This window comes from Alligator mississippiensis, chromosome 4 (assembly GCF_030867095.1).
Source record: "Alligator mississippiensis isolate rAllMis1 chromosome 4, rAllMis1, whole genome shotgun sequence".
NCBI lineage: Eukaryota > Metazoa > Chordata > Crocodylia > Alligatoridae > Alligator > Alligator mississippiensis.
This window is the reverse complement of record NC_081827.1, coordinates 187,630,317-187,656,376: the sequence shown is the minus strand read 5'-3', so window position 1 is coordinate 187,656,376 and position 26,060 is coordinate 187,630,317. Positions and strand designations below refer to the sequence as shown.

Here is a 26,060-nt window from a genome sequence, read left to right as displayed (position 1 = left end):
GGGGGGTGGGCGGGCTCTAGCCATGGCTAGGCCATAGTGGCAATGGTAGCTCTGGCCCTGGGTCAGGACCAGAACCAGACCCACGGGAGCTCCCTGCTACTGTGCAGGGGAATGGGGAAAATACCTTGTCTTCGATTTGAGTAAATACAGTAATATTGGGAAAGGGTAAGTCCTTGAATTTTGTTCCCTGCAATCACCACTCTGTACCATGATGTAGAAGTGTTCAGACACAGTGGAAAATCAAAGTCAGTACATTCATCTGGATCCAGCATCTATTTGCATAATTCTATTACAATTATGTTTTAGTAACATTTGCTCCTGGTCAGCTGTCTACACATGCTGTACTGCACAGTAATTACTCCTGAGTAAATTTGCTACTTTTATTGACAGGTAGTGAATTTACCATGATTAGAGGAAATTACCATGAAATAAGTGTTTGCATGTGTATACAGTGACACTTTCTGTGCATGTTTACACGTGCTTTTATGCACTCCTAAACTTAATGTTCATCAACCTAATGCTCATTAAGGTGAGTTAGGCACACATCTACACATGCATGTGCTAAGGTGTGTTAATGTGGGTGTGCAGACAGACTTAGGACTAAATTAGTCCCAAGTCAATGGACACATACTGTGTTAATGTGCATTAATGTGTCTACATGTTCACAAATATTATTTAGCTATCTGCACATAAATTTGATATCTGCTTTATGGATAGCCTTAAATTGCCATTTTTAAGGCACATTAAGGGCACATGTGTAAACGCGCACCTTTAATGTACTTTAAATTGGGCTAATGTACATTAAATGCTCATGTGTAGACATGTCCACTGTGCAATAATTTGCTCTCATCTTGAGTGAAGTATCTCATGTTGATCGCCCCATATGGAGAAATATGACTTTTCTCCATATACACCAAGTAGAAGGTTACAGTAAATTTTTTTAACATGGAACTTGCCATAAATATCCATGCCTTTGTCCCTTCTGGTTTGGATAATGAGTGCTTTAAACTCTGCATGGCCATGTATAGAAAACTCTCAACTAGTATCAAATGCAGCAAACTCATTTAGTGTTTCGTATATAGTACTGTTACTTCTTAATCTCCTTTACCTTTTCATTTGTTCCCAGGTGAAATTCAAGACTGTAGTTATGACTTAAACCTGTAGCTTTGTGGCTGCCTAAAAATCAGTTTCTGTCCTTATGGGATGGTATGACAGTTGAGATCATCCAGTCTTCAAAGTTAAACAATTTTTTTGGGCAATATAGCATTTTCAAAGTTTCCTTGATACTAGACCTTGAAGTCTGACAGCCCTTGAGTTTGCTGATCCATTTGGCAAGCTGCAAACATTACCTATTATTCCAGGCTTTCCTAAAGATTAAAAAGAGAAGTATTAGTATATTATTGATAGTTCGTGTAGACTTGCATGTTTAAAATATCCATTTCAAATGTTGTGTGCATTACCTAAATTAAAATATATATTCACTGAGAGCTGAAGACACAAATTTGTATATGTGTGTACTAATTTCTAGTGTAATAAAAGATACATGTCGGTCAAAAAAAAACAACTTTGATTGTATTTTGGTATTCTTTTCCTGAGGCTACAGGACATTGAAATGATGTAATTCGAGATGCCACTATAAACACACTGACTTATCTGTTCAGCTGTTTACTCAAGCCCAAATTATCAAAATTTCAACTAACGCTAGGATTTAGATGTTCACTCAGATTTTCCAAGAACCTGATTTTTCAGAGATGTATGGCGCACAAAGCTCCAGTTGCAGCAATTAGGAACTAAGTGCTCACCATCCCTAAAAATCAGACCCTACTAATCCCAAGTAGGACATTGAGAGAGAGTGGACAATGGAAAACCTTACCTCTAATGATTATCAACAGATGATAAAGAAAAGTTAACCCCAGAGGATTTTTAATCTGTCTTGTAAAATTACAGGAGAATCTAAATCTTTGTAATATAAATGCTGTAGCTGTTGATTTGTTGTTTAATTTTCTCTAATATGTATTTCTCTGATCTTGCAGGTTTTAGCTGATGCTGTTGCACGCTTGGTTGTAGATAAATTCAGTGATTTGACTGATAATTTCACATCTCCCCATGCACGTAGAAAAGTTCTTGCTGGAGTTGTCATGACGACAGGTAAAAAGAAAATTACTACTGCCAAGTGTTCAGGTACCATAGTGATGGACACATTATATAGATCTAGGTAGTTAAAAGATATTTATCTTTACACTTCATTTTTCTTTCTTCAAGCAACAGCACTGAATTATCTTTAATGCATAATTGGAAGAATATATAATAAATATAAGGATAGCTGAAGTCACATCCTTGTGATTGGCAGTTACCAGAAAGTTATGCCTGTAAATACCTCTCTATTTTCACAGAGCTTCTCTCTCTCCAACAAAATCAACTGAATTTTCTAGATAAGCCATATTCTATAATATACATTACCTTTTTAAAAATGAGATATGTATCACACTGAAAAAAAAAATTAAGGGTAATAAACTCCCCAAATACACTGTAGTACATTGCATACTTAAGTCAGGGCATAAATTACGTATGCATTCTAAATATTCTCATTTTTACATTTTGTTTAATTATTCTTACTGTATTTAGTTATTAGTGTAATTGTACTTGGTATAGTAATTACTGCGATACAGTTATTTATTCACAAACATCAAATATGCAGATTTTAATGGCAAGTATGAATTGCCTGATTTGGCAATTGACAATACTGCAGATGCAGTGCAAAGTACATTCAGAATCTTAGCTTTTATTTCTTGCATGTCTTATCAGTATAAGAACTGATAATTTTTAGTCTATGAAGCTTTATATCTCTGATCACTGTTGAATTTATTGCCAGGCTTCTGATTTACTAATAGTGTCAAGCCAGATAAAAAAAAAAAAAAAAAGTAAACCTGAATATTCTGTAATGTCCCATTGTGTTTTGGTGTGTTATGCAATATGTGAAACAAACACTGGATTTTAGTGCCTTCTCATGCAGTAAAGTATTAAGCTTAAGTTTACTGAAGCTTCTGATATCCACTGATTTGATTGATTTAAGAAGCTGTTAAATTTGTTAGTTTGGATCTTTTTACTTTCCCTACATGTCTTAGTCTGTGCTGTTCATAAATATAAAAACTAATTGGACAAGAACCAGCAGAAGGTATATAAAATGAGGTGGGCGCCAACCATCCTTTGTTTCAAATGATGCATCGTGAACACTATTTCATAAAGCAGGGGTTTTCAACCTTTATTAATCAAAGTGCCCCTGGTGGCTGGTGGGGGGACATGCGTGGGCAGATGTGGAGGTAGGGGGGGCATGTGGCTGGCCGGATGCGTTGGGAGGAGGGCAGTGCATGGCTGGATGCAGGGTGGGGACTGGAGGCGGGCAGAGACGGAGCACCGCCGCCTCCCAGGAGCAGGGCTGGGGCAGGGTGAGGAAGCTCACCGGGCTGGGGTGAGGGCAGTGGCACCCCTCTATGGGGCAGGGAAGCTCACTGGGCTTGTGGGTGGCAGCGGCAACCACCATTTGCGAGCTTCCCTGCCCCGCAGAGGGATGCTGCTGCCCTCACCCCACCCCAGCCCTGCTCCTGGTAGGTGGCAGCGCTCTGTCCCTGCCTGCCTGCACTTGCCCCCTAGGACCATTCCAAGTACCCCCAGCTGACAACCCCTGTCATAAGGTGCTCCTAAGAAATATTTGATCAGGAAGAAATGTTTTCTAGGTAATAGTTATATAGGGGACTGTATACTACAATACAAACATTGAGATCAAATCCTGTCTTGTGCCAAGATATATTTGATTTAGGAGGACCATAAGGAAGCTGATTATGGCTCCCTGTTTCTCAGGCTGGCCCCAGTGCCAAACCAATATGGAAGAAAGCTGGCTAGTATTGTTAAGGGGACTGTACACCAGCTTATGAATTGCCAGGGTGGAGCACTGTTTTACCTTTCTCTGGCTCTAACTTGCTGCCTGCATGAAGTAGAGATGAAGGCATCTGATATAGAAGTGAGTTCCTCTGGCTGTGCACAGTTGGTAAATTCCTGTGTGTTGAGGACATGGCTGATGGCTTGGTAGAAATAGCCAGTTTATGCTGACAGAGCAGTGTAAAGGAACCAAATCCTAAATGAGAATGTGGCCCATGTTTTCTTATTTTTTTTAATTTTTTTTAGTAAAAGAGTATGTTTTGTCTTATCTCTGTATTTTTCATGCATTTGTCTTTTATTTCTTTCAAAGGGTAGGCAGCACACATGATAATTTACTATGCTGTAGCCTACAGAATTAATTCATACCAGAAATACTGTACTGAAGGTGCTATTTGCTCTCTGGAATGATTAAATGTTCAAAAACCTGGTGTTGCCGTAATGTTTTGAGGGTTTGTTTGTTTTTTAGTCTAATTTATATCTTCCCTGTAGATCCTCATGTTTTGGTTCCCTGCCATACTTTCTAGTCTTTTTAATAGACCAGTGCCTTATAATAGTGTAAATTATTAAGGCGGATGTGATCTTTCTAAATGATACCATCTGTCTCTATAGTACTAAATTCTTTAAGTTGGAAGATAACTTTCTCTCTCTGTCCCAAAGGAAGTGATTAATGTGAAGGTAATCACTTTAAATAACAGAACACTTTATTTTTTAAAATAGGTTTTAATCAAATTTTGCTATATATGAAAGATTTGAAACTAGACCCTTGTATGAAATGTGTCCAGGTGAACCTCAGGGCCTGCATGGAGCCTCGCTGAAGTGATGTTTTCCCATTTCAAGTGGTCTACTCCCATTTCATTCAAATTTAAAATCAGGATGGTAACCCATTAAGAGTAAAAATCAAAACCATGACCATTTCAAACAAAAAAGAGAGTAATGTATCCAATTGAAACTATAGAAATTGAAAGAAATAATGGTCCAGTTCAGCAAAGTATAGTCCTGTTGACCTAAATGGAACTGCTTGCAGTTATAACATTAAGTTTGTATTTGAATGCTTTGCTGGACTGGGGCCTAAAACAGATTGCATTAAATAGCTGGACTAAATTTTTAAATTTTTAAGGTACACTGAATACTATATCATATTTCCATCTCTTCTCCTATGAGACTTCTGTCAAACCCTTACCCTAAAGATGTTTTTACATTTGGTGGCAGAGCCTTCCCTCCCAACCCCTTTGAGGACCTTCAAAAAATTATTCTCCCTTTGGCCTTCATGGAGAATGGGTCTGATAATTGCGCTGCTTGCCGAATTCTAGAAATGGTCTCCTGGATGGCCTACATTGGCCCTGCTTTCATCATGTAGAGCAAGAAATATCCTGTTGTTGTCCATAGCTAACTGAGCCTGGAGTTTAAGACACTTGAAACTCTATTGTGGTAGTTGTTTCTGGACTCAAAGGTATCATTGACAATACTAGTCATTCCTGCCCTACTTCAGGAGGATGAGCTCCAGGGGGCACTCCTAAGACATAACAGTTGAAGGAGGATTCTGAACACTGGTCTACCATCCTCATCTCAAAAAGAATTCTCAAGAAGTTTGAGGTCTAGAGTCCACTTGGGGGAAGACTGAGGCTTTGGGAGGAGCAGGTTAGTTCAAACATTCCAGTTTTGTTTGAACCCAAAGGACATGGCAAATCTGAAAGGACTGACTCTGTGAACCTGTGTGAAAAAAATCCACTATTTTTGGTTCACTCACCCCATACAAAGCTATGCCAGCAGGTTTCAAATAATTATCCAAGCTGGGAATTTGATCAAGACATTAGGAATATCACTCTTATTCTTACAAAAAGTGCCTTGGGATATATCTTGTCCAAGAGAGAGCATCTCCAAGAACATTATGCCAGCTGACATTATGCTGGAGCATTGATCCAGTGCTGTCTGGGGAATGTGTACCTCCTAATGAAACCTACTGACTTTTCCAGAAGCAGCAGCAGTTTCATTACTGGTTTCCTATTTAACTTCTAATCTAGCCTGAATTTGATATCAGTGGCCAAGCTGATGTGCAAAGACGAATTCTTAAGTGGATGTTTTTGTTGCAAATAAATTGTTTGAAGAAAGTTTATTTTTTAAAAATAAATTGTTTAATTCCAGCGAATAAATTCAACCGATAAATTTCAATGCATTTAAATAAATTTTCTTCCTGAAATTTATTTCACAGGTACAGATGTGAAGGATGCCCAGGTAATAAGTGTTTCCACGGGAACAAAATGTATCAATGGGGAATATATGAGTGACCGTGGACTTGCATTAAATGATTGCCATGCAGAAATTATCTCTCGCAGGTGCCTGCTTAAATTTCTATATACACAACTTGAGTTCTTCTTAAGGTAAGTTTAGAAGGGCAGAGTTTAAGCTACAAACTTCATATAGAAGAGAAATTTCAAGACCTTTTATATGTGATCATTATTTGAATTATAACACAAAACTTATTATTTGAATTATAGCACAAAGCTACCGGAGTCTTGGTAAAACAAAATGGCATATAACATCAGTCATTATTTAAGTGAAATATTATATTGGAAAATCAGACCCATCATAAAGTTTAACAGAAAGTTAATACTCATTTTAAGGACACATACCTATAACAAAGCTGTGCTTATTACGATTCATTTATTAATTAAACAGATGCTGTTTAGTTAAGCATATTGTGAGTTGAGCATGTCATCCTTTAGCGTATAAACCCATTTGTTTTTCCATTTTTGTAAATTTAGTGCAAATGAATCAAAATACCAACAAATAAACTAGCAAAAGTATGGTTTTGTTTAATTTCCTTTACTGTTTTCATTATAACTTCACTGGACAGACGTGAGCTTATAAGTAAACTTCTTTACATTCTTTATTTTGTTTACAAAATGATACATCTACTGCCATAGTAAGTATGACTGGGCTTAGCATACTATATTTGTTTCGCTTCAGGTTTTGACTGTATCTCTCTTCTGTTTGTTCCAGTAATAAAGATGATCAGCTAAAATCCATTTTTATCAAGTCTGAACGAGGAGGGTTTAAACTGAAAGAAAATGTGCAATTTCATCTCTATATCAGCACCTCTCCTTGTGGAGATGCTAGGATCTTCTCCCCACATGAAGCAGCACAAGAGGGTATGACTAGGACCCTATTATAAAGCTAAGGAGTTACCAACAATATGTTTGATTATAGGCAGATGGGAATGTTAGAAGCCAAGCTGTCAGTTTAATTGTCCTATTTGCTGAGTATCTGTGTTAGACAAATATTTTTTGGATTTAAATTACCTTATTTTCTATATAGTACACTGTTCTCTGCAAGTCCCTTTATAGCATCTGGCAAAGTAAGCTAAAGCCTACAAAAGCACGTGTTTCTCTGAATGAGTTAGTCCATAATGTGCTATGCTGCCATTTATTTTTGTCATACTAGAAATGCTAGACTCAATACAGACAGATGGGAAGACCATGCGGACTAGCGGCTAGAGCCTTGAAGGATAAGCCAGTGAGATGGCATGTGTCTTTCTAGAAGTCACTGTGCTTCTTTGTGCTTTTACTAATTTTTGTTGCCCTCCTTTAAATTCCTGTATATATTTTAGTGATGTGTTAGTGATGATGGTCCAGAAAATACGCAAGAGGCAAGGATTTTTTTTGGTGATATCTTTTATAGGACAAACTGAGTGAAATATTAGACAAGCTTATGAACACAAGATACCCTGTACTCGGGGTCAGACCTGAGGCAGGGTGCCTAGCCTGTGTCCAAAAGTTCATCTAAGATCTCTCCCACCTATATATTTGGTCTAATAAAAGATATCACCCCAAAAATCCTTGTTCCTCTCATTAGATGTTAACATCATTCTGTGACTGAAGGGCCTAGAATGGAATTTAAGAACGAAATATTTGTATCTCATGGTCTTTTCTGGTAACAAATTAATGAGCTTTTTCAAGATGGTTACCAGCTAAAAAATAGGTTGCCTTTTCTCATTTGATGACCATCAGTTTCTATAAAATACATTAATATTCTCTCTCAATTTAATTATAAACAATTTTTGTCACCTAGATCAGGGAGACAGGCATCCAAACCGTAAAGCAAGAGGACAGCTACGGACAAAAATAGAATCTGGAGAAGGGACAATTCCTGTCCGCTCTACAACAACTATCCAGACCTGGGATGGAGTACTACAGGGAGAGAGGCTGCTTACCATGTCATGCAGTGACAAGATAGCTAGGTGAGATGTTAAGTGTTTGGTTTCTTTGTTACTCTTATCTGATTGCCGCACAAATGATTTCAGTTACAAGTTGCATCCTAAAACCTAGATAGCTGGAAGAAATACGTGATATCTACATTGACCTCAGAAATAAAGTTGGCAATATCTTATCTCTATCACTTGTTGATTCCTGAGGTGAATTAACTGACTGTGGGTCAGTCCATTTAACCTGATCTTTCAGCATGATAATTAGGTCCTGTAATTCTATTGATGAAGGTTCTAATAGTATAAATTAGCTACTTTTGGCTTTCCTGACGTTTCTTTGTATTCCCTTAATATTCTTGAATAATATTTAACTTTCTTTTTACTGTCCATACTGTCAATTCCCATAAATAACACAAGAGGAGTATTAAACTTCCTTATCTGAGGTTATTGTGCATGTAAATTCTTTCATTTTTCATTAAAAGGAGTGTTTTTCTCAAACAAAAGTTGGTTGAAAAATTATTAGATTTAAAGCTGCAAAATGGGTGAAATATAGACATTAGGGCTGGAAGGCACTTTGGAAGATCATCGAGTGCAGCCCCCTGCCCCAGGGGCAGGAAGTCAGCTAGGGTCAAAGGATCCCAGCAAGATAGGCATCCATATGTTTTTTAAGGAGTCCAGACTAGATGCTTGCACCACCTTTGGGGGCAATCTATTCCAGGCCTTGGGGGCTTGGACAATAAAGAAGTTTTTTCCTTGTGTCCAGCCTGAATCAGTCTTGGAGGAGTTTGTGACCGTTTGACCTTGTCATCCCTTGGGGCGCTCTGGTGACCCAGATCCTGATGTACACCCCTTATATACTTATAGGTAGCCACTAAGTCACCCCTGGGCCTGTGCTTTTCCAGCCTGAAGAGTCCCATGGCTATCAGCCTCTCATCATAAGGCCATTCTCCTGCCCTCTGATCTTATGCGTGGCTCTCCTCTGGACACTCTGAAGCTTTTCCACATATTGTATTGATTTCTCTCCTCTCCTGCAATAAATGCGAATTTCCCCATCGTGTGTGATAATACCTTTAGCTGGGGTTCTACATATTAGACAATGCACAAGCACATTAAATGGTCCCTGTCTGGCTTACAGGACAAGATATATTCATTATAATATATGAGTGTTAAAGCAGAGTTAAAAAACACAGAAAAAGTTACTTATTTAGGGTGCTTGTATATGTGACAGGAGTTTGGTTCTTCCTAAATTGAAATAGTGAGTTTTTGAATGACACAAAAATCCACTGTTTCAATTTAAGGACTTCTGTGATATCACGTGACATCACAGTGCATCACGGCCCCCCTGCCCCTTCCTCCCCTTCCCTTCCCCGCAGGCTCCGCCAGGAAAAAAAAAAAAAGCGGTGAGGGGCCTTATCATTTCCCTGACACCCCCCTCCCCTGGGCCTGCCTGCCTCTCCCGTGACCTGGGAACGAGCCACCAGCAGACCAAGTAGTCCCTGATCTATGGGGTGCCCTGGTCCTTCCCTTCGTGGCAACAGCACCCCACCCCCAGGCAGCACCTGCCTGCTAGCATCTGACCCGGGTGGTCCCAGGGGGCACCACTACTGTGGAGGGAAGCACCAGAACCCACACAGCTCAGGGGCTGTGCAACCCGGCAGCCGCTCACGTAGGTAGGTTCGACTGAAGAAAAAAAAAGAAAAAGAGAGGAGCCTAACTTTTTTTTTCCTTCCTGGAGCCTGCCTGCTTGCCTGAGCCGCACAGGGCCCAGTGATTCCCTCCATGGCGGTGGCAGCACCCACCCGCTAGCAGCCCATCCAGGTGGTCCCAGGGGGTGCTGCAGCCATGGAAGGAAGCACCAGGCCCTGCACAGCTCAGGCAGGCAGGCAGGCTTCAGAAGGGGGGGAAAAAAAAAAAGATCAGTTTCCTCACTCCTTTTTTCTTTTTGTTTTTTCTTAGTGGAGCCTGCCCATATGAGCTGCTACCAGGTCGCACAGCTGTGTGGGGCCTGGTGCTTCCCTCCGCAGTGGCAGTGCCCCCTGGGACCGCCAGGGCCGGGTGCTAGGGAGTAGGTGCTGCCTTGGGAGCGCCACCACCATGGAGGGAAGGTCCAAGGTCCCCCGTAGCTCAGGGGCCCCTTGGCCTGCCGGCAGCTCACCCCCTGGCTGTGGGAGAGGCAGGTAGGCTCCAGAACCCCTGCACCGTCCCTGCTGCCTTCCCACTGCCTGGGACCACCCAGGAATGGGCTGGCTTGCCCTTGGGGCAGTGCAGCAAGGTGGCAGGAGGGTTGCTGGGTGTACTGTTGGGAGGAGAACGTGGCAAGGACAACGCATGGGGCACTGGAAGCCCGCTCAGCCCAAGGTTCCCCGAGCACGTCTGGGCTTCTAGTACCCCGTGCACTATTGCACTTCATTACATAGCAAACTAAAATATCTCGGATGGGTTTTACGTCACTACGTAACAAAGTCATTTAAAGCAAAATACGCCGCTGAACATGTACATCGTTCATGTTCATGTACATGAAATTAGAGTGGAATATGCCACCGAACAAGTAAATAGCAATGCCATTAAAGTGGTGCAAAAGGGCAATTAAACCACTGTAAAGACCAATTTGTCACATTCAGAAGCACCCTTAGTTATCCAGCCTCCAGAGTTTTCTGAAAGTAATCAGTGAGGAAATTGCACCTTTATTTGTTAAAGTCCTATGAAGTATATGTTCATGATCTCTTCAAAACTTGGGGCAATGAAAGATTGTTATATGTTGACAAGTAATTTCCTAAAAATGATATGTGATTTCTTATATATTCTTTCTCAATAACTTTCAAGTGAAGTTGCCACCTTGCAGGTCAAGAGCTTATCTGTCAACTTTCTAAAGTCCATCCAAGATGTAAAAATCATCCTGTGTTCATTTGACGACTTATAACATCATCAGTTTAGAAAAAAAGAAAGGTTATTCAGCTAGCACTCAATTCACTATTGTGTTGATTGTGTGTAATGCACAGCAGAATCCAGGTCACGCTTACATAAATAAATATTTCCTTTCTTAGGGGCCAGAGAGATTGGAAATGTGTTTATGTTGGTGAAGGAAATGGAGATGACCCAGAGACTCGTGGAGCAGAGGCTGTATGAGTAGCAAGGAGGCCCATTATTTTACATTCAATATTTCCATGGCAGTTAACTGCATTCTGCCAATTTCACTTTAATTTATTTATTATTGTGCAATTTCTATTATTTGTTACCATAATATTACTAAAAAAATGTCATGTGTCATTGGATTTTTATTGAGATTTTCAAAAGATGTCTCCTAATTAAAGTTAATTTGTGTCTGTGACACTATGATATTATAGAAAAAATGTAATTTATCAAGTCAGTCTACTAACTATTGAAGCAACATTATGGTTATTGTTTTATTTTGGTAAGAATAACATTTTATTGCTCAGTAAATCCTTTAATCTAGAGAAGTTGGGGTAATTCTGCTCTCATGAATTTATATAGGCAATTTGATTCTTGGCACATGATCAGCTTATATTCAAAATTACTTTGTCACAACTCTAGTTTGCTGCCCATTAGCAGCTAACTGTCCAGCTCCACTGTGGCTTGTAGAAATGCTAGACCTCTAAGAACTTGCAGCTATCCTTCTGGGCCAATATTCTCTCCTCTACACTTCTCTTCTCTTCCTTTTTACTTCAGCAACAAAGGTGACTAGTTGTGAAACCTCAGTGCAGGTCATTGATTGTCTTCTCTAATGATGGGCAGTAGGCCATCAACTTACCAGTTATAGCCAACAAACAGGGAAATGCCCATGATATAGCGAGACATGGGCTTTCTCTGCTACAGCTTTGGTGTCATGTATACATCTTTTATATGCATGTGTTGTCGGAACCCAAGAACCTAGATGGAAACTGCACGTTGGCAAGGGACACATCAGTCTGGATAGGCCTTGCATAAATACTCTTCCCCTTGGAATCTGATCTGTGCCACTGAGATGCAGAATACTGGGCTAGATGGGTTGATGGTCTGATCTAGTATGGCATCTCTTATGTTCTGCCAGTCTTTTGTCTTACTACATAAGTGTGTTAACATATGAGCAGCAGTATGGTTTATGGTGCCAGCTACTAGAAAACAAGAAGGCAAGGAATTGTGAAACCCTATCCCTGACTATTTGACCTCAGCCAGAAAATCATCCTTTCATTTTACTTCATCTTTTCACCTCACCCCTCTAAAAGAGAAAAGGAGACAAAGCAAGAAACCTGATAATTTTGCTCTAGGTTGGAAGGAAAGGGTGAAAGATGGGGTCCACCCTGAATACCCAACAATATTAACACTGCTTTGTAATGGCCTCAGAAGGGAAAAGGATATGGGAAATAAAAATTTACGTCTTTACAACTAATTTAATTTAATCTGGGTTAATAAACATGTAAACATTTTTTCATATTAAAGTGGTTACTCCAGGTACCATTAAGATTGAGTGCCATAACTATGCATTTTCAGACATTCACCTGCTTTATTAAAAAGCAGTCTTAACTTTGGAATTGCTTGCATTTTCTTTCATTACTGATCTGTACATTTCATCTCCAGCCTTATGTTCATGTAGATTTATTGGCTGCCAATAATGTCTTGAAGTTCTCACAAAACATTACAGACACAAAGAAGAAAGCTTCACAATGGGAGCATTATTGGTCGTGTTTTGTCGATGTGAAAAATGAGTCATTAGGACTTCATTCGTTACTTCAGATTTATTTCCAAAGAGAGCTATCTATGTTGCCCTTCCAGTGTAGCAGAATTGTTTTCTGATATATTTCTGTGTGAAAGAACACCAAAGAGCTCTGGAGAAGGGTTTTGTTTTGTTTCTGTAAAGCCACAGTAGAGGTCAGTCATTTTCCTCACTGGTTTTCACTGTTTGAAAGAACTTAATTGCACACACAGAGTCTTTAACACATTGACTTGTGGTCTTTGCTATCTTAATGTTATTGATGGTCGGTTTCTACAGCAAGGGGTGCATCAATATTCTTATCTTGATAACAAGCAAGTACATGCATCCTTGTCTTGAATGCTCTTTAGGGACAGAGTACTCTCATATCTGTCTCATCATAGGGACTGAGTAAATTGAATTACTACCATTCCCTATTCCTTCCTCAGGATTTTACTGATATGGATTATCATCTTGAGTATGTATGTAGAGGCTTTTATTTCCTTGCCACATTTCTCCTGAAAATCAGAGCATCTGCCTATTCAAAAAGCATACTAAAATTGTTGCTTACTGGGAGCATGCTCCTGACTGTGTATTTAGTACTGTGCAGCATTTGGTAGTTGCTTTAGCAGTATCGGTGCAGTACACTTCATACTGTGCAGTCCCAGCAGCCCACAGTTATTTTTATACACTACGTTATCATAGTGATGAGCTACGGCAATGTAGCTTGTTGCTACAGCAACATAGTGTCGGTCGGCATCATGGTTTGTGCCCACTGATGCTACGTCACCATAGCAACAGGCTGTCACTGTAGCTCATCACTATGGCAGTGTAGCATCTTGTGTAGGACATGCCCACAGTGTTGTTATAGGCGTCTTTTTTCTCCTTTGCAGTCTTTCCTCTTGCATGTTTGACACTGTTCCTTGAAAGGAGTACTAGTTTTTGCTCTAATAGTTTGTCTTTGTCAGGATTGGTGACCTCCTCAGTCCTCTCTTTCTGCCCCCATCTCATCCCTCACTTCTATATTCCTCACAATCGTGAGTCTCTTGAACTTGGATGGTACACCAGGCAAAGCAGTTACTGGTACATAGAGAAATGTTGGTTGGCTGTTGGTATTCTCAGATTAAGGTTCTTTCATCTTGTTCTTCAGCCTTAGGAGATCCTGACAGCCCTACTTCCTTGTCCACAGTGTAACAGCAGTTGTTTCTGTCCACCACTAGGGAAGTGTTGACAGAGTACATCTCTTTTGGAAATGGTGTTTTTGAGAATATCCTTATCTGACACTCCTGTATCTAGGTAACCACAACACCACTTTTACAGAATAGGTTGGTCCACCAGGCCAGCCATAAAAGTCTAGAGTACTCTAGCTGAGTTGATTTACCTCAACAAAAATAAGCTTCTTGTACTGCTCTTAGAGTGCCAATTCCACAGTCTTCGTTTGTAGTTTCTGCCAGCAGCTCTTATGTGGAGTATCACAATGTTGTGCATGTAGGTTGTGCTAGAGTATTTGATGAATAATTAAAAAAGCATATAAGCTTCTTAAATATATTTAGAGATATGAAATTGATTTGCATCATGAACAACATGTACATTGAGAATCACATAGTACTTGTAGCATCACTGGTCTTGAATTTATATTAGTTTGAAATGGAAACCTGACAGCAGGAAGCCAACCTTTTCCTTCTATCTGAAAGATTCCTTGTAAACCTGTTGCTTTTCTTCTCTTATGCTAGATATAATAAAAATGAAAATAGAAGAAAGCAAAAAGTACAAGCAAAATCTTATTTGTATCTTGGAGCCCATATTAACATTAGCAATAAAGGGAATTAGCTAGGTGGTGAGATGGAAGCTTTTTGACAGGAAAGTGACTTCCCTTTGGATACCAGAAATATGAGACTAATTTTCAGAGGGTCTGGAGGACTGGAGATGTAAAAGTATAAGTAGAAGAGACCATTGAGTTCAGTCCTCTTCAATTGCAGGTATAATGAACATGAATACTCTGGCCCCTCTTATATACCACAAGCCAGAAAACACTCCTCAGGGTCTTTTAACAAGAGTAGGGTCTTCAGAGCAACAGCAACAAAAAAAAGGACTCAAAGTACAGTGTGCCTTATAAATAAAGCAGAAGAAACCAAGGATGCCATCTGGGCCCCTTCACTGGAAGGAAAGTTGTTGATCAAAATAATGCAGATGATCCTAACAAGTGGGTCATGCCCCATGCTACAACTGAAGACAACCCCCCACCACCTTGAAACAAAACAAAACCTCTCCAACAATCCTTGACAGTTTTATCTGAGGGGGTAAGATGGGGAATCCTTTGAAGGGGATTTCTTTTTTACCCTAAATCTGGCATTTGATTTAACCTGAAACATGGAAAGAAAAACCCATTAGTCAGGCAACTGAAAGTTTTCTCTGGATCACTAGGAGCACCAATGTACATTGCTCAATGCCCCCTATCTTGCCATGGTCAATATCTGATGTCCCAGAGAAAGACTGAGAAAAACCTCACCATAGAGGAACCTACTTCAGGGCACAGAGGGCATACATGTCTTACAAGAGGCATATAGGAGAGCTCTGCCCTCTTGTAAAACAGGTATCCAGATTTTCCTGCTAATGATTATAAAATTTAAATCTAAGCATGTAAATAGACTTCTCCCAAGAGAAAGTGTTTTGTTCTGGCTCCTACAGACATAGAGGATGCATCCAGGCGAGCGCGGACATGCAGTATGTGGGGTCACAGACCTGTCTGCAATGCAGCACACCACACATTAAGGTGTTAGCAGCGTGGGGGAGGGGGTTGACCCTGGGATCTCTCCCCACAGCTAAAAAAATCCCACAGCTTAAAAAAAAAAAAGGCAGGGCCGTGCACACTGCCCAAAACTGGAGCCTAGCTGGCTAGAACCACACTCCGGCTGCCAGGTAAGGCTGCTGGGGCCAGCTCAGCCTCCCCTACCCAACCTGGGGCAATGTGCCACATGCCAGAGGGTGTGTGGCACAGGCATTCCCCAGGGACAAGTAGCAGTGGCACACATTGTGCCGCTGCTGTTTGTCTCTGGGGAAGTGCACATTTCCACTCATGGAGATGCACCCATGGAGTCCATTGCCCCACTTGACCTGTGAAACGGTGTTCCTTCTGTGAGGTAATCGCAACTCATTTAAGTTAATTGCCAATCATTCCAGAAACGAGCCTGTCAGGCTGTACTTTCCCTGGTCACCTTCTTGAAAAGAAACAGCAGGGCACCGTGTGTAAACAGCAGTGCTGCTCCTCTTCTGCTGTGGATTTTGACTCGGGTCAGTCAGGACCACAACAAATGAGATGTCTTTTTAGTCTGACAGGCCAAACCTGCAGAAGTTACTCTTAATCGCAGAAGTGACCATTAATTTGTGTATGTGCAGATTTGGGGTTCAATTATAATTGCACATTTTACAGTGTTTGCTTCCAATTCCTTATTTTTTTCCTCAAATAATGTGGCCTCTGTCTTGCAGTAGTCCCTACACTTTTGTATAGTTGGGAGAGGTAACACTGTAAGTAATGAAGAAATGACGTTCAGAGTTTTTTGGCAGATACCCAATTATTATACTGACAACATTTTACTTGTGGTAAAATTGTGTCAAACTCTCATGTAGCCTATTTTATTATAAATATTGCTTAGGCTTAAAATTAGTTAAATAGGTATGATTTTCTTATGATACCTTTCATCTGATTTTCCATTTTTTGTCTGGAAGTTACAATTTCAATGTCACATAAAACATTCCTTAATTTTAATAATATAGAAAATAAGTTATAATAATTCCCTTACAACATTTTGCATTAATGCAAAATTCTCCTCTCCCAGCAACTTGGAACAATACTTTTAATGATGGATAAGTAAGCTAATATATGGTGTTTTCATTTGCATCCACATTATGGGATATGTGTGTAAATAAATTGTTTTCTTGAGCTCTTTTTTTTATTTGTACTTTTACAGGTTTCCTATACAGTTTTAATATATTATTTTTTACAAGCTTTTTAGCAAGTTGTTCACTTATACCTTAGATTCTGGCCTGTGTTGAGGGTAGTATGAATCCCAGATGAAAAGTCCAGAAGCACTGTGTGTCACCAAGGCTTGAGGCCTTCCAAAGCTTCCTTAGGTGTGTGTTTATTCTCTACAGCTGCAACTAATGCTGACCTGTTTTCAAAGGCCCTATACTCAGTCAACCACTAGGATTGCAGGTGTAGCTAGGTTCTATGACAGGGGCACCAGGAGAAACCTTGTGCCTTCCCCTGTTTATGCTCCCATGCTCAAGACTGCCCATAACCATAGCAGCTATAATCAAATATGCTTTCTTAATTTTCCAGAGCTGTTCTGCATGTATATTGTAGAAAAGAGACTAATTCATATGTCCCACAATGGAGTTTGAGACTTACATACATCTTTCATGTTTCATTAATGGAGGAATGTTGTTGTAGCCACGATAATCCAGGAAACGGCGATCAGCAAGGCTTTTTGGTATTATCTTTTATTAGACCGGCTGTATAAATGGGAGAGAAATTATACAAGCTGTGGGGCTTGTCTAACATCTCTCTCAATAGCTTTGCAGAGTACCTTGATGAAGGGCACTTTGTACCTGAAAAGTAATTAACATTTCCTGCAACTATACAATAAAAGATATTACCAAGTAAACCTTGCTTCTTCAGTATGCTTGGCTGTCATCCATACCCCAAGCTAAATTTCTATCATTTTGAACACAGAAGTAGAAACGTGTGCTTTGCCTTTGCACATACTAGTTCTGTACCCACCTGATCTATTCTGCTCTTGCACAAAATGGTGTAAGCAGGGTTACTACAGACGGTGTGAGGTTGCTTAAAAGGCAAAGAATGTATGATCAGGATCTTGTCAGAGAATCCTTCAGCATATCTGGTCACCTTTCTGCCTTGTGCGACATGGTTGCAAACACCTTTTTGTGGCAGGAAAGGAGGAAGATCAGAATTTTCCCTTCTCTTGAGGCAGAGGATCCTGGAAATGAGTCCTCTCCCTCCTAGATCTTACATCCTGGGAAAAGGGGACTTCATTACTGACTGTCTGGAGACATTCAACCATCATTACAAACAAGAGAAACACTACCACATGTCACAGTGAAGAAGCAGTCATGGACTCTGTCCCTGAGAATTAGGCTCAGGTTCCAAATAACAAATATGCAGCACCTGCTGATTTAGGGCTTCTTGCTCAGGATTCCATTCAGATGCTACAGGCATAGTATAAAGGTAGGGTGCAAGATGCTGGCAGGCTACAAAGTCTCACCACAACATGGTCAGGCTCTGGTCAGTAGTGAGGACTGAAAGTCTAGTCCATTGAGATTGACTGCTTTTGTTTCTGGTAGAGATTACTTGTTCCATTAAAAAGAAAGTTTTTTTTGTTTTCCTTCCCCTTAGGTGGAACGTGTTGGGTATTCAAGGAGCCTTACTTAGCCTCTTTGTGGAGCCAATTTACTTCTCTAGCATCATCTTGGGGAGTTTATATCATGGGGACCATCTATCCAGAGCAGTATACCAGCGGATAGCAGAGATAGAAGATCTACCAACTCTGTATACACTCAACAGACCTTTACTTAGTGGCAAGTATCTAATGGGGAAGGCTGTGCTGGTAACTGAATCTATTCCAGCAGTAACATAATATTGCAGTTCTCAAAACATTGCAAATTATGTACTGTGAGCAAGTTGCTTTGTGGCTACAACAAGGAAGTTATGATCCAAACTTAAGAAGTTATATCGACTAGAATTACCATTTCAAGGCCCTTTTGCGTGTCGAGAGACACTAATAAGAGTCTCTGGAGTCTTCTGTGAGAGCCATTATACATGGCTATATTTATCTATTGTCTTCAGAATTCAGACACCCCAGTGGTACATCAGTAAAGATGAAAGCCTGGGTTTGGTGAAAATTTTCTTCCCTTCCCATCCTCAGAATAGTGTGTCACTGTTACTTCTCTTGCCATTGCAGATATTTGTTGAGCAGTCTACGTCATTGGCAGTGTGCCAAGATGCACAAACATTTGGTTCACAATTTCTAGATCAATAATCAACTAAATATGGATGGAGAGAAGTTCCCAGCTGCCATTGGTTGTATTTTCTTCCTGTCATCAAGCTCTGTTGGATGCAGCATTGGCTTTAATTAGCATGGCACCCAACTTGTATGCATGACCCAATTACTATAATAATATTACTTCAACCTTGTAGGTTGGGGCACAGATGCTGCATTTGGAGCCCGGTGGCACATCCTTTAGGATTACTTTTAAATAGATTGTGAAACTGATCTGATGAACAGAACCATGACAATCTTCAGCTAGTGTAATTAACTAATGTTGCAGTTATCTTTTGCAGCTGCTGTCTAATACTCTAAATACTGTTTTTAGAATTTTGTTAAATAGTAGGGCTAAGAGGAATTTGAATTCAAAGGTCCTTCTCAACTAATCCTTCCCTAAAAGGAAATGTTTAGGTATTTTAACCCTTTTCAGAAATAAGTTTTCTATCAGTTAATGCCACAATAGTTTTCTATCACAATAATGCCATGAAAGCTTTAAAACGAAAATTTCTTTACCTCTCAAAACATGCGTTTCCCCAGCGCTGTGTGCACTGCTTTGTTTTGTACAGCTTGGCTTCTAGCATGTGTTTGTTTATATTTTAGAAAAAGTAGCATTTTAAAAGCATGTTTAGTGAATGACATGAATTTGCAATTAGACAATAAGGGATGGGAATAAAACATCAGATTAACCAGTATCTCTCTAACTAGAAACGAAAGTGTTACTAAATACTACCCAGCTCAGGAAACAGTCAAGGGATAATAGTTGCCTACCCATTAGTATATGATAGTAACTAGTAACTGCAGCACGCAAAGCTCTAAATAGTAAATATTGTTAAGACCACAATAACTGACTTACAGAGATTTTTCTTAGTTTGTTGTTGCAGCCTGATTGTGTGCGTTTCCTCGATTTTGTATTTAAATTGTACATTCCTCAAAGCAGATTCCTTGTTGCTTTATGGTCTCTAAGGTGCTTAGTTCACTTTCAGTTCTATATAGTCTAGCTGTAGAATTTTATCTTTACCTATCATGAAATAGTCCTGTCTGTTTCCGTACTGCTGCCAGAACTATATCATCACTGATTAATTTTCTGAAATGTTCTGAACTTTCAGACTGAATGTGAAATCTCAAAAAGAAGGCAATGGGGTGAAGCAGATTTGATTTTTTTTTTCTCCATTTATTTAGAACAGCTTGACTCTTTAAAATCCGTACTGCCAGTACCACAGCTGGATTCAGCTAGTGCAACTATGTAGTCATTGATCCACTGTCAGGTCCACACCTCTCGTAATGCACTACTCTATGGAGATGCAAATGAAGCTCCACAGACCAGGGCAAGCTTAATGAATCCTAATCCTGTCTCTCCCTGCACAGCTGTGCAGTTTTGGTTGTATTCTGATTCAGCTAGAGGGGGGAATGTAGTGTGATTTAAAGGTAGGAACATCTGCTAAGTGATAGTATTGCTTTCTCATTGCTCATTCTCTCATCTATATTCGTAGCAAAACTATATTTTTAAAATCAAATGTAATGCCAATAGAAATAGTTGAATAAAGGTGTACCATTAGAAATTCCAAATTCGTCTAAGAAAGGGGAACATCCTGGCTTAGGCAATATGGTGACTATTATATACATATAAATCATTAAGTATGCCCCAAAAGCTTAGGTCTAAATACTAAATGAATACAAGCAGAGGAGAAGTTCATGCTGCCTTCAGTGAAGACTGTTAGCATAAAAGGGACACCAACTAAGCAAGTAGATTGAAAAAGCAGTCAGCAAATAGGAAATTTAGCATGATCCTTGAAACTAGCTGCTATGATGGTGGGTGGCCACTCCCTGGCAACCTGCATGCATTCAAAAAAAATGCAAAGGCTTTTTCACTATGAAACAGAAACTTTCTTAAGCAACTGTCCTCCTAGGGTCTAATGCTGCTGAATGTGTCACATGCACAGGAAACTGCTTTACTTGGGGGGGAGGGGAGGGGGGATAGGACTGTTCAGCAGAGCTGTACCTGCACAGTTGGTGTCCTTGCTTCCTGCTAAGAGTACAAAAAGTAGAGCAGCTCCAACAGTCCATCAGCTCTTAAGGCAGTAAAACAAAATCCCCGAAGAATTGTCAACTTTTTCTGTACACTGTTGGATATTTATTTTCCCTTAGCTTTGTACATAATTTAAAATAAGGTAGTGTAGACATTTCTGGTTTTATGTCTGGGTACTGTATATGATTTCTTAGCTTTCAGTTAGCCTACTGTCTCTTACAGGGTACTAGCATTTTGGCAGAAGTCATTGGGATTTAAGACCTGACCTCTATGCAATATTTCAAGGTTTATTAACAACAGTCTACTCTCTGTTGGAGGACACATCCCAGAATGGTCTTCCATTCATTGCTCTTTCTCCAAGCACATTCAGAGAGTAAAGGAAGCTGTTCTAACTAATGAGAGTTATATATGCTTCAGACATTAAGCAGAGGCCACAGCCATTAGTTGATTTCCTCTGTTTATTCCCTGGTTAAAGTATGATCCCATGCACAGTTCTTGAGGCCCAGTTTATCCACTATACATAAGCATCAACTTCTGAAAGGGGAAGAAGGGAACACCACTCAAAAGATGAATCAAGGCACAGAATTCCATCTTCAGCACCAGGCAAGCTGATTCAAAATAGTTACCAGACACAAATCTAGGGGTCTTCTGAGGTATAAAGCCATTAGGTGAATGAGCCAAAGCTCAGTGTGACAAAATGGTGATGATGATTGTTGTAAGCAGGTTGCTAAGCCTGCTGGCTTCTGAAGAGTTCCTCAGCCAGCATTCCCAAATGATAGGCTTTTAAACAAACAAAATAAGCAAAACAAAATCCTGCTGTCCTGTCCCAGACTCGGGGAAGATATCCCCTTTTGCTCTGGCTCTAGTATAGCGGCCTGGAACCTCTGTGCAGCAAGCAGTTGAACTTAAAGCCTGCCTGCTGCTTTCCTCCTTGCAAATTGTCTGCTCACAGTTTGCTGCCTATCTCTTTCCTCTAGGGTTTTAAGCTCCCAGTGGGATACTTCATCATTATCCAAATGCCCCACAGTTGAGGTGCCTCAACAAGGCTGACTGTTCCCTCTTAAAGGGACAGACTGGCCTGTTAAAATTATAATAACAGTAATGTATCCACATGGAGGTTATATGATTGGACCTCCAACTGTGTAAGGACATGTTAGGAGTTAGATTCTCCTAGTTGTGTTCCACACTGAGTAATATGAAAAGCTGAAAAAACAGAAAGCAGTAGTCATTATGTTCATGCTAAATGAGTCAGCAAAATCATGATACATAGACCAAGTAGAGTAATCGCAACAAGCAGGATCCCTTCTTCCAGGGCTAGCTACTGCAACTTAGTCCAGACTGTCTAAGTCTGACAAATTGACTGGTAAGTAGCAAGCTCTGAACAACACAGGATATTTCCCCAAAGTAGCAGATGCATATCTTTTCCCTGGCCCTGTATCTACACCACTGTTTACACAGAAGTTTCCTGCTGGTACTAAAATGGAAACATCAATCCCAAGAAACTACATATCTAGCTCATCTAGATTTCTTACAAAATGATCTATATTTGGCTTAGCGGCTCTCGCCAAGATTTATCACATTTCATTGTAGTTCTATAAACAAGTTTATTCAAGTCGTCAGTGGTTCATTCAGTGATACTGAAGTTCTTTAGCATAACTTGCCTATCTGTACAATCAGATTTATCTGTCTTACCTGGGATCTGCCAGCAGTGCTAGAAACAGAAGCTGTCTGTTCAGGCTGTGGATATCCAATTCTGTGCTTCCTTTCCACAAGAGTAACTTACACATCTCTTGGGTTTGCAACAAAAGTGTCCCATATTTTTTGTCTTAAAAAGTAGAGCCATGCTGCTGCACCTTCCCAGAATCCAAGATCATACTTTGTCCTTCAGAATAATTTAGTGGAAAATGTAATCTCTCCTTTCCATGTGCCACAAGAAGTTCTTTATTTGATGTTCCTGAAGCCTCGCCATTTGTAAGAGCATGTGTATGCATGCTGTATTGGAGACACATTTTTTTCTTTCACTTTAAATACCTAGACATAGAAACTTTAAATCTCTGACACCAATGAAGATAACCTGGTTCTAGAAGGGATCAAAGTCCATTCAACATATTCTGTGGTAGGATCCTAGACAAAAAGAATGTCAGGCCCCACAAAGGAATTCTGTACAGTTGTCAGGTGGATACCCAATAACATATTTACTAAAACCGTATAGGTTTGACTTTTCCTCTGCAGAAACCATTCAACTGAGGCTTCAGCTTTTAAGGTAAACTGTTACTTTTATTGTTATCCAATCCTCCCTTTCCTGTGTTTCTCCCATAGGCCCCTGTTTTATCTGGTATGACTCCCAGAATCAGGCAGGGTCTGGTTTTAATTGTTTGTACAGTGCATAATAGCAATGAAGTCCTGAATCTTGATCGGATTTTTATTAGGCTCTGCCATCATCATCATTGTAAAAAGGAAAAATCCTTTGAGTGATGATCTCAAAATAGTTTAGTTATGCTAACTTTCAGGGAAGAAGAAAATCTTTTACTTTCTATCCCACTCTTCCTCCTTCCCCCTTTCACCTCCCCAATAATTTTTGTTTATTGTGCTAGATCCCATATGTTTCTCTTGGGGAAAAGATAAGGTCTAGCATGGAAAAACTCACTGCTCACCAACATGGATTTGGCTGCTGACAGATGTGGGAGGGAGGGAGATGACACTTCACTGGAAGATGAATTGTCAGTTTGACCTGGCTCCCCGGCATCTGTATAGATCATGAACTTCATTGAGGCTTTTTTGGCACTTTTTTTATCTAATAGCTGATTCAATCAACTATTAGATAAAAATGCCAAAAAGCCCTGCTGAAGTGCATAAGCTACACAGACAGTGGGCAAGTTGGGTCAAACTGACGTGATTTCTCTTCTGGGCATGTGTTGCACTCAGCACAGGGGTGCACCAAGCTCAAAGTAAAGCACCGTTTTGTTTTGTTCTTTTTCCCACATCTGTAAGCACCCTCAGTTACCAGCTGTAAATGGCATCAAGTCTACATGACCTATAGCCAATCTTCAGGATTTTCTAGGGACTGTATATATTTAACCTGAACAAGGTGGTAATACTAAAGAGTGTTTGAAACTCTGAGCCTTAATTCTTTATTACTAGATAAATGTATTGAGTGCTTAATTCCCTTTCACCTCATAAAAAGGTTTGATCTCCCACCAGTATGTGCTGGAGAAGAGGCATGCAGCCTAATGTCACAGACTGGGAAGGGAATCATTCACTGAAGAGAAATCAAAGTAGCCACTTTTTCATTCTTTGAGGAAGGTGACCTTCCCCACTAATAAGTAAAATTCAGTGCAATAGATCAGTAATGGCTGTTGCTGAACCCTAACTGACCATGGCATTTGTTCACTAAAACAAAATAAAAGCCAAGAAAGTGGTATAGCTCTTCTGAAGTTCAAAAAAGATATCATTGATTCAGTTTAGGGTATACAGAAACTATAGAGAGACAGCTGGTGATATTTTTAAATTCTCTAACCTATTTTTGATAGAGGAGTGCTGAAGGCAAAGCAAGCATGCTGCATCAACCTTGGGAAAAAGAACCTGCAGCATCCTTATAGGCTCGGCAGTGTTATGTTGGCTAGCACTATGGAAGAAAGAGACTTGGGGGTCATCAGTGACCACAAGATGAACATGAGCCTGCAATGCGATGCTGTGGCTAGTAAAGTGACCAAAACGCTGGCTTGCATCCATAGATGCTTCTCAAGCAAATCCCGGGACGTCATTCTCCCCCTGTACTCGGCCTTAGTGAGGCCGCAGCTGGAGTACTGCGTCCAGTTTTGGGCTCCACAATTCAAAAAGGATGTGGAGAAGCTTGAGAGAGTCCAGAGAAGAGCCACGCACATGATCAGGGGTCAGGGAAGCAGAACCTACGATGACAGGCTGAGAGCCCTGGGGCTCTTTAGCCTGGAAAAGCGCAGGCTCAGGGGTGATCTGATGGCCACCTACAAGTTTACCAGGGGTGACCACCAGTATCTGGGGGAACGTTTGTTCACCAGAGCGCCCCAAGGGATGACGAGGTCGAATGGTCACAAACTACTACAAGATCGTTTCAGGCTGGACATAAGGAAGAATTTCTTTACTGTCCGAGCCCCCAAGGTCTGGAACAGCCTGCCACCAGAGGTTGTTCAAGCGCCTTCATTGAACACCTTCAAGATGAAACTGGATGCTTATCTTGCTGGGATCCTATGACCCCAGCTGACGTCCTGCCCTTTGGGCGGGGGGCTGGACTCGATGATCTTCCGAGGTCCCTTCCAGCCCTAATGTCTATGAAATCTATGAAACCTTAGTTCTGGTTCAAAGTAGCTTCACAGAAACAGCCCATACTTGCTTGCTTTTGGAGACATGCAGCTGAAATAATACAGAATATTTTTTGTTAAATTACTCAAGTCTTGCAGGTCTCACCTACAGCACATAGGTGACTAGGTCCACAGGTCCAAACTTGCCAGATTCTGTGGACTCCCTATAGGGTTCCCGAGTTAGAGGTCTGCAATAACTGGAAAAATGGACTTTTTGATTGTGAGAAGAGGGGACACTTTATTTTGTATTCTATGAGTCTTAGCTCCTGCATTGTTCAGGATTTTTAGTAATTTCTTTGCTCATACTTTGAATTCTCTTTAGTTTTGTGTCCAAGTTGTGACACTTGGTGATCATATTCAGATACTGATTGGTGAGAGGCATAGTAAAAATAATAATTGTAGTAGTTTGGTGCTTTTAACTTTATCCATTTCATGCAGTTCTGTTCATGACAGTTCTCTGACAAGTTCCTTCTCTGAATTCCTCCTGTTCTTGGGAATATGAGTGTCCTTCACATTCAAGCTCAATATGTATACATAGAAATGCACGTTGAAGCCATGTTTATGTCCTTTTCATTCCCCCCACCCCCAGGCATAAAAAGGGGCATAGTTACTATTGCCTCTGTTTTCTTTCCATAAATATGGCAGGAAAGATCATGGGTTTTTGGAACACGAATATAATGGTTGATTTCTCTGCAACTTTCAGTTCTTTTTAGGACATTTAGGTGTTTAGTAATTTCTAAGGTAATTTCTATATGGTTGTGGGTTTTGTTTGTTTGGGGGGGGTGCTTGTTTTTGGGTTTTTTTTATTTTA

The 26,060-nt window shown here is 40.2% G+C and overlaps 1 protein-coding gene across 5 annotated transcripts in view; it reads left to right on the top strand.

Annotated features, from left to right (window-relative positions):
• Nucleotides 1–26,060, top strand: part of ADARB1 (adenosine deaminase RNA specific B1) — a 209,159-nt gene that overhangs the window by 165,519 nt on the left and 17,580 nt on the right. For all 5 annotated transcript variants that reach the window (XM_059727192.1, XM_059727190.1, XM_059727191.1 and 2 more), the window contains 5 exons: nucleotides 2,034–2,148; nucleotides 6,146–6,314; nucleotides 6,937–7,085; nucleotides 8,005–8,173; nucleotides 18,238–18,419. In XM_059727192.1, the coding sequence (XP_059583175.1) occupies nucleotides 2,034–2,148; nucleotides 6,146–6,314; nucleotides 6,937–7,085; nucleotides 8,005–8,173; nucleotides 18,238–18,419 (784 nt within the window). The remainder of the gene's footprint in view (nucleotides 1–2,033; nucleotides 2,149–6,145; nucleotides 6,315–6,936; nucleotides 7,086–8,004; nucleotides 8,174–18,237; nucleotides 18,420–26,060) is intronic.